At 45.8% G+C, this 9,671-nt stretch overlaps 1 protein-coding gene across 1 annotated transcript; it reads right to left on the bottom strand.

Moving 5' to 3' along the window:
• Positions 1–891: 891 nt before the first annotated feature.
• On the bottom strand, positions 892–3,017 carry LOC119283882. Its single transcript, XM_037563243.1, has 2 exons — positions 3,014–3,017; positions 892–2,263 (listed from the first exon to the last, which is right to left on the bottom strand). Exons 1-2 carry the CDS (start codon positions 3,015–3,017, stop codon positions 1,089–1,091), a joined length of 1,179 nt encoding a protein of 392 aa, XP_037419140.1. The 3' UTR covers positions 892–1,088.
• Between the last annotated feature and the right edge of the window lie 6,654 nt (positions 3,018–9,671).

Here is a 9,671-nt window from a genome sequence, read left to right as displayed (position 1 = left end):
GAGCCGGCGACCCTCCCCCCCGAGCCGGAGCTCCTGGTGGTGACGAGGCCGGCCTCGTCCGCGGGTCATGGCGTGGCGGCGGCCCCAGGCGAGGCACAGGAGCTGAGAGTCATGGCGTGGCCGCGGCGCAGGTGAGGCACGGCATGGCGGCCGTTGCGGGCGCGGCTCGCCGCTGCAGGTGATGCCCGGCATGGCGGCCGCTGCGGGTGCGGCTCGCCGGCCTCAGGTGGTGCACGGCGTGGATTCCGCCGCTGTGGGCGCGGCTCGCCGGCCAGAGGCAGAGCGCTCGAGATCGAGCTCCTGCCATGGTGGGTGCGCCTCCTCTGGATCTAGGGAGCTGATTGCTTTTTTTGAAAACTTCCAGGGACTCGATTGCTTTTTCAGAAAACTTCCAGGGACCCGATTGCTTTTTCAGGCACTGACATGTGGGCCCTGCATATCAGTTAACGGTCAAACACACGGTCAAATAGACGGAATGTTTAGATGCGGGCCCGACCTGTCATAAACAAGTTTAATTTTTAAGCAATGGACATTTAGGGTTTTTTGAAACAGCCGACCCCTGAGTTGGTAGTTATCAGCGAAAAATTTGAAACCGGTAGTTTTTTGGAACCCTAGCCTGTAAAGTAGTAGTTTTATGCTATTTACTCCAGAATAAGCAAACAATCTTTCTCCTGCTCCATCAGAAGATTACCAACAAAAACCATCTGGTACATTCACACATTCAGTTCATCAATGAACGGCCCAATCCCGCAAGAAAAGACATTGATCCAAGGTGACGTTTTAAAGCACCAACATAGTACCCAAGTTATACCTGACAGTATGTCTCATTTATCAGCAGGTAGTTGCAACCCATGTAACCATTCTACTGCTGCATCTACCGACACAAACGGATGACAAATGCAACCCCATTGTTCACCACAATACAACCAGGAGTGTCAACACAATGTCAATGCGGGTCAATTGTACTTGAACACAAAACATTGGTCCCAAAGACAGGAAACCATTAGAGTTACAGAACCAGTTGCTAACTGAAATAAATGCCGGATCAGGTCTTGTGCAAACTAGACAATAATCCTGCAACGGGATTACTAGCCAGAACCATAAATTAAATTGGGGAACACCCATAGGCTACTTAGTAGGCTGCAGTCAGGAGGGAGCACCATACCATAGTAGATGGGGAAAACTATGTCTTTTAGCACTGGCTGACCAAGATCGACGGCAGACCAAGTTTCATCAGGACCTTCAGATAGCCTGGCAAAATAAATGCAGTTACTCTTTCCTCCCCATCTTTCCGGGCTCATGCAAGAAAATGTAGGATTCCTCCTATCGACGCTAACAAACAGAGCATGATTTTCCAGCTTCTCCAGCTTCACCCACTCAGCTGGTTCAACAGAAAAGTCGAGGCGGAAGACCTTAATGGTTGTGTCAACTGAGCCATTCAATTCGCCATAGCTTAACAGTTGGTCAACCATGAGAAGCATGTCACCACAGACCACTAACCATGGATGAAGAGGCGCAAACTCCAATTTAATTGCAACTTCTTGCATGCTGAACTGAGGCGTCAAGTGTATAGTGTGGAGCCTCATAAGACCATCTATGACAAAGATATCACCTCTGAAGAACACAATCTGATAGATGTTTTCACGATCAAGAGCAAGAGGGTGCTCTGACCAGGAGTTTGTTCCAACCTGCCACTCAAACATGGAAGCTTTCGAGCAAAGGAGGAGGCGAGAGTTGGGTGAATTTAATGGAGCTGTAAGGATGCCTATGCCACATAAGTACCCAAGTCTGTTGTTGGGTGGGAGTTTGGGGGGCTTCACCTTGGTACCAGTGTACACATTGACAAGGAGGCAGTGCTCCTCGTAGGAGAAGATAAGATACCCATATGAGCAACCCAAATAGTGCATTGTATTTGGATTATTTTCAGACACTGAACACACAAGGGATAAGTTTTTCTTGCTGGGATCGCTGAGCTGCCATTTGCAATTAGACAAAAGGATGGGCTTGATACCGCTGCTATGTGGACGAACATAAGGACCGTCTGGTTTCAAGTGGAATGGCGGGAAGCCGAATGTATACACAGAGGGAAAGGTAGAGACTGCAGCGCGCCAAGAGCGGCAAGTGCCAGCGAAAGCAAGGAAGTCACGGAATGAGTTAAAGAGAGCAATGATTTCATGAAGCAGGCTGTCCAGGAGATCTGCACAAACATAAGGTCCAGATATAGCCAAGGAGGTAGAGGCTGAGGCTGAGCGAGGCAGGTGTTCTTAGAGGGCCTCTCTACAGTGGCAACTTCTCTGCCACATAAAAATTCAAGAATAGATCAAAATAGAGAACTGAAATATAATAGAGTTAATAAATATTTTAGGAGTTAATAGACTACAAGAAATGCAGCAAGTTTTAACTGAACAATAAGGCAAATGGGAGTGTCAACTGGGACATTCCAAACTTCAATCAGAAGAAACTACTCGAGAACAACCTACACCTTGATATATTTTTTTCTAGAGAGAAGTGCATATTACACCCCTCAACTCTAGCCCTAGTCTAATATACAACCCCCAACTCCAATACCATCTAGTTTACACCCCAACTCTCAAAACCAGGCGGAATTCAACCCTCCCCTCCCCGTTGACTGGTTTTGACCTGTTGACTGGGTGAACAGTAAATCCAAAAGAAATAAAAAATTTAAAAAAAATCATTTTTTCACGGGTTGAAAAGTAAAATTTTAAAAAGTTCTAAATAAAAAAATTTAAAAAAGAAAATTGATTTTTAAAAATGTTGATTTTTTGTCCGGGTGAACAGTAAATTTCAGGAAAAAATTAAGAAAACAAAAATTTCTGAATTATATTTGCATGAAACAGTTAACAGTCGTGTACTGTTCGGGCTGATATATTTTTTTATTGAGAGAACTGAAATGTCCAAACAAGCTGAAAATTGTCAGACATCACGCGTTGAAAAATCGTCCATGCAAAAATAATTCGCTTTTTTCCAACTTTTTTTCGAACTTACTGTTCACCCATTGGAAAAGCCAAAATATTTTTTGATTTTTTTGTTACTGTTCACCTAGTCAACATGTCAAAACCGGTCAACAGGAAGGGGAGGGTTGAATTCCGCCTGGTTTTGAGAGTTGGGGGTAACTCCGCCTATGTTGTCTCAACATAGCCGGTCCCAAGCCCGGGTAAAGGAGGGTTGTGATAGGCTTGGCGAGCCAACGTAAAAACTCAGCCACTCTTATGGAGATGAAACCCAAAAGATTTTCGTTGGGGCGTAACCCTCTCAGCGACGCGCCACATCGGAACCCGGGTGTGGTGGAAAATGGGCAAGGGCCGGGCCGTCACCCCCCAGGTGGCGCGCCGTATCTTGATCCGGATACGGTGGCAAGTGAGCGAGGATCGGGTCGTCGCATCCTTAGTGGCGCGCTACATCGGCGCCCGGATGTAGTGGAAAATGAGCAAGGGTCTTCGCATTTGACTCGACGAGTGCGAAGGGTAAGGAAGCTAGCTGAGCCTAGGAGGATTCGCTTAGGTAGCTGGAACGTAGGGTCTCTGACAGGGAAGCTTCGGGAGCTAGTTGATGCAGCGGTGAGGAGAGGTGTTGATATCCTTTGCGTCCAAGAAACCAAATGGAGAGGACAGAAGGCGAAGGAGGTGGAGGATACCGGCTTCAAGCTATGGTACACGGGGACGGCTGCAAACAGAAATGGCGTAGGCATCTTGATCAACAAGAGCCTCAAGTATGGAGTGGTAGACGTCAAGAGACGTGGGGACCGGATTATCCTGGTCAAGCTGGTAGTTGAGGACTTGGTTCTCAATGTTATCAGCGCGTATGCCCCGCAAGTAGGCCACAATGAGAACACCAAGAGGGAGTTCTGGGAAGGCCTGGAAGACATGGTTAGGAGTGTACCGATTGGTGAGAAGCTCTTCATAGGAGGAGACCTCAATGGCCACGTGGGTACATCTAACACAGGTTTTGAAGGGGCGCATGGGGGCTTTGGCTATGGCATCAGGAATCAAGAAGGAGAAGATGTCTTAAGCTTTGCTCTAGCCTACAACATGATTGTAGCCAACACCCTCTTTAGAAAGAGAGAATCACATCTGGTGACTTTTAGTAGTGGCTAACACTCTAGCCAGATTGATTTCATCCTCTCGAGAAGGGAACATAGGCGTGCGTGCCTAGACTGTAAGGTGATACCTGGAGAGAGTGTTGTACCCCAGCATAAGCTGGTGGTTGCTGACTTCCGCTTTCGGATTCGTGTCCAGCGGGATAAGCGGGCTAAAGTCGCTAGAACGAAGTGGTGGAAGCTCAAGGGGGAGGTAGCTCAGGCGTTCAAGGAGAGGGTCATTAAGGAGGGCCCTTGGGAGGAAGGAGGGGATGCGGACAATGTGTGGATGAAGATGGCGACTTGCATTCGTAAGGTGGCCTCAGAGGAGTTTGGAGTGTCCAGGGGAAGGAGAAGCGAAGATAAGGATACCTGGTGGTGGAATGATGATGTCCAGAAGGCGATTAAAGAGAAGAAAGATTGCTTTAGACGCCTATACCTGGATAGGAGTGCACACAACATAGAGAAGTACAAGATGGCGAAGAAGGCCGCAAAGCGAGCTGTTGGTGAAGCAAGGGGTCGGGCGTATGAGGACCTCTACCAACGGTTAGGCACGAAGGAAGGCGAAAGGGACATCTATAAGATGGCCAAGATCCGAGAGAGGAAGACGAGGGATATTGGCCAAGTCAAATGCATCAAGGACGGAGCAGGCCAACTCTTGGTGAAGGATGAGGAGATTAAGCATAGATGGCGGGAGTACTTCGACAAGCTGTTCAATGGGAAGAATGAAAGCTCTACCATTGAACTGGACGACTCTTTTGATGAGACCAGCATGCGTTTTGTGCGTCGAATCCAGGAGTCTGAGGTCAAGGAGGCTTTAAAAAGGATGAAGGGAGGCAAGGCGATGGGCCCGGATTGTATCCCCATTGAGTTGTGGAAAGGTCTCGGGGACATAGCGATAGTATGGCTAACCAGGCTTTTCAATCTCATTTTTTGGGCAAACAAGATGCCAGAAGAATGGAGACGGAGTATATTAGTACCAATCTTCAAGAACAAGGGGGATGTTCAGAGTTGTACTAATTACCGTGGAATTAAGCTGATGAGCCATACAATGAAGCTATGGGAGAGAGTCATTGAGCACCGCTTAAGAAGAATGACAAGCGTGACCAAAAACCAGTTTGGTTTCATGCCTGGGAGGTCGACCATGGAAGCCATTTTCTTGGTACGACAGCTTATGGAGAGATATAGGGAGCAAAAGAAGGACTTGCATATGGTGTTCATTGACTTGGAGAAGGCCTATGATAAGATACCGCGGAATGTCATGTGGTGGGCCTTGGAGAAACACAAAGTCCCAGCAAAGTACATTACCCTCATCAAGGACATGTACGATGATGTTGTGACAAGTGTTCGAACAAGTGATGTCGACACTGATGACTTCCCGATTAAGATAGGACTGCATCAGGGGTCAGCTTTGAGCCCTTATCTTTTTGCATTGGTGATGGATGAGGTCACAAGGGATATACAAGGAGATATCCCATGGTGTATGCTCTTTGCGGATGATGTGGTGCTAGTTGACGATAGTCGGGCGGGGGTAAATAGGAAGTTAGAGTTATGGAGACAAACCTTGGAATCGAAAGGGTTTAGGCTTAGTAGGACTAAAACCGAGTACATGATGTGCGGTTTCAGTACTACTAGGTGTGAGGAGGAGGAGGTTAGCCTTGATGGTCAGGTGGTACCTCGGAAGGACACCTTTCGGTATTTGGGGTCAATGCTGCAGGAGGATGGGGGTATTGATGAAGATGTGAACCATCGGATCAAAGCCGGATGGATGAAGTGGCGCCAAGCTTCTGGCATTCTCTGTGACAAGAGAGTGCCACAAAAGCTAAAAGGCAAGTTCTACAGGACGGCGGTTCGACCCGCAATGTTGTATGGCGCTGAGTGTTGGCCGACTAAAAGGCGACAGGTTCAACAGTTAGGTGTGGCGGAGATGCGTATGTTGAGATGGATGTGTGGCCACACGAGGAAGGATCGAGTCCGGAATGATGATATACGAGATAGAGTTGGGGTAGCACCAATTGAAGAGAAGCTTGTCCAACATCGTCTGAGATGGTTTGGGCATATCCAGCGCAGGCCTCCAGAAGCTCCAGTGCATAGCGGATGGCTAAAGCGTGCGGAGAATGTCAAGAGAGGGCGGGGTAGACCGAATTTGACATGGGAGGAGTCCGTTAAGAGAGACCTGAAGGATTGGGGTATCACCGAAGAGCTAGCTATGGACAGGGGTGCATGGAAGCTTGCTATCCATGTGCCAGAGCCATGAGTTGGTTGCGAGTTCTTATGGGTTTCACCTCTAGCCTACCCCAACTTGCTTGGGACTAAAGGCTTTGTTGTTGTTGTTGTTGTTGTTTTTGAGAGTTGGGGGTGTAAAGTAGATGGTATTGAAGTTGGGGGGTGTATATTAGACTAGGGCTAGAGTTGAGGGGTGTAATATGCACTTCTCTCTTTTTTCTACAATAGTATAACTGTAAGATCTTCAGTGTGCCAACGCTATGTACAATTGTATATCTTCAAATCATATGGCAGAGGTTGCCTTGTAGAGTATCCTCATAATAAATAGCAATAAGTAATGATTTTACTTAACGTAAAAAGCACAATATGATGCTCCCCTTCTAGAAAACTTTTATGTGATCATTTACTTATGTGTGATTCACTTGGTCGTTAAACAGATGTATGCAATGTTCATAGCAGCACCATGACCATGAGGAAGACCAAACTAACAAGAGACCATATACATTGGATCCAACCCAAGCGCGCAATAAACTGAATCGCATCAAGTGATGAAATGAGAGACACTCTTTGCTGATTCTACTTTGGATCCAACCCAACCCACACAATGAACAGAATCACATCAAGTGATGAATATACATTTCCATAACACAAAGAGGGTAATAATCCCTCCACTGTTTACGTGGACAACCTTGATAAAAAAATTTATGCCTTCTCAATAATCAGTCACCATAAAAGCATCCATCAAATCACATTTGAGGTCGAGATTCAGTTAATGACTTAACCAAGTGAGCACAGCTCAAGGCAGGAGCCTGACCACGACCAAACAAAAAGTTATCAAAACTGTAATACTCGTCTACGTCGTAATTAAGGGATTTTCAAACTATTTTGATATTAAGTTATCGACAACTGATCCGAGTGAACTTGTCCATATTACGTACGTAGTTAGTAAAATACACTAAATCAGCATAGTACCAAGCTGACACACCTTGTAGACAAGTGGTGGAGATCCAGATTCAGGGTAGAGCAAGAATACCCTAAATTTCACTACGAAATAGATCCAAATCCATGAGCTAGCTACCTCTACTAATCCACAAAAATACCCTAAATTTCCACTGCACGAATCACTAGAGCAAGATTACTAACTGATGCGTGGTAGGTCATTCTCTCCTGATTCTAATTTCGATGGACCACCCTAATCAAGATGTGGAAGAAAAAAGAGAGACGGGGAGAGGGTGAGGGTGCAGACCTGCAGATGAGAGTGGCGTCTGCCAGCTGCGAGGGTTCGGCACCCTCCTGCAGCAGCCGCCCTCTTCCGCGGCGGCGGCGGCGGCTTCCGACCATGGGGGCGCACCGCTACCCTTTTTTTTGGGAGCGTTCGGGGGCGCACCAGTTGCCACTCCCCTGCTCCTCTTTGGAGAGCTTTGATGGCTTGGCTAGTATGGGCCTTAGCCTGCAGACAAAAGAGGCCCACTTCATTTTTTTCTTACAGATTATAAGAGGCAGAAAACTCTTCTAAAAAAATAAGAGGCAGGAAACAATTACAAAAAACTTTTTGACAACTTAAGGATAGTACAGAGTACTATAGTAGTACAACATAAAGTAGATGTATTTAGTGAAAAATTTATGAACCACAGTCACAAAGAAGGGCCTCAAAAGAAGGAAAATTATAAAGCATCATCTTCCTCGTTGTTATCTGCCGGTGGCCACTACCATATCCTCGCCGCCGCCCTAGCCTAGGTGCCGCTGTCACTTCCTTGTATGATACCTTGCTATGCATTTTAAAAAGTTCTAAGTTTTTGTTCCTCGGGTCGACGCAACTCTGTGGAAACAGAAGCGATAAGGTCGTTGTGGTGTCATGTTGCTCATTTTGACATCACACAATTGTTGTAAAAAATGACCACTAACGGATAGACTTGAAGCCAACCATTCTTGCAACTGTACACATGATTTTTATAGAACCTTCTACATGGTCGATCAATTGGGGTGTACCACATGAAGCCGCTCGCCAGCCTTCAAAGTCAAGCCTATGGCATAGGTTTGCCATCGAGTAAGAAAGTACTAAAAATTTGCGATGATTTCTTGAGTTTTCAATCAACGATTTGAATATAAGTGACAATGTAAGTCTTTAGGTCTTCATTTCTCAGCAACAAGAGGTGTGCAATATCTCTTTACTTCTCATTTACTCAATTTTGTCCTATATGAGCATTTGAGATTTTTTTGTTTGTTGTGCAAACCATGAAGTACTTTTAATTTAAACAATTCGCCACGAGGGCCTCTCAGGGGCTCTCCATGTCCATGATGGGTAAATTTTCTTGCACCAGTTGTACGTATCAATGGGTGTCTTATACGATCACAATGGTTCATTTGATTGTTATTGGTGTTTCCAGTGTTAGCTTTTTTCGATCCTGCTGTGATGTGTGTTATCTTAGCTACAAGCACAAATTTAATACACAACCAGACTTGTAATTAACCTATGTGTAGTGCAAGAGATGGTCGTCACTGCTACCGACTAGCTCGAGGTTTGATCCCACCGATAAGGAGCTAATGGAGCACCTGGAGGCGAAAATCAGGGATAATGGCCGGGGTCAGATATCACCCTCTGATTGATCATTTTATACCCATCATGGAAATTAGAGAAGGCATATGGTACACTGGTCCTTGGATTCTTCTAGGTTAGGTGCATATAAAATTGTCAGCTTTTCATCGGCTTGATCGTTGTGATTCTTCATTGCGGCATGTGATTGTGCCTTTGTGCAGGTGTAAAAATGGATGACATGACAAAATATTTCTTATTCCTTCCTTCCAAGCCGTGCAGTGCTGGATCGAGGAAACATCCCAGGATTGACACGGAGCCCGGAGTGAGCATGGCATGGCACAAAACTGCTAATACACTACCATGTAAGGTCGAAGGCCGACATATAGATTGGGAGAAGACGTTCGTGTTGTGCATTGAGTATGGTGACGAGAGGATGGATACCAAGTAGGTTATGCACCGGTATCATATTGACAACGACCATAGTGTGAAGGAAGAGGGCTCGTGGTATGCAAAATCTACAATCAAACGCGGCACGCGTAGCCCCACTCGGCTTCACTGTTATTTCGGCAATGCCCAAACGAAGGAAGGCTAGAGCAGGGAAAAAAATATTTGCCATCATTTAAGGGTGGTTATCACTGTTTGTTGGGTTTCTTCGTATTTTGGTTGATTTTTATTGGTTTCTTTTTTGTCGAACACACCTTAACTGTGTTTTCAGTATACGTCCAACATTTTTCATTTACATTAGAAACGTTTTTTAAATACACAATTGAAATTTTTTGAAAACATATATCTTTTATGTCTACTTTTCTACAT

The sequence above is a fragment of the Triticum dicoccoides genome, chromosome 4A, assembly GCF_002162155.2.
Source record: "Triticum dicoccoides isolate Atlit2015 ecotype Zavitan chromosome 4A, WEW_v2.0, whole genome shotgun sequence".
Taxonomy (NCBI): Eukaryota; Viridiplantae; Streptophyta; class Magnoliopsida; order Poales; family Poaceae; genus Triticum; species Triticum dicoccoides.
Note: the sequence above shows the minus strand (reverse complement) of the source record. Positions and strands in the feature narration are given on the sequence as shown.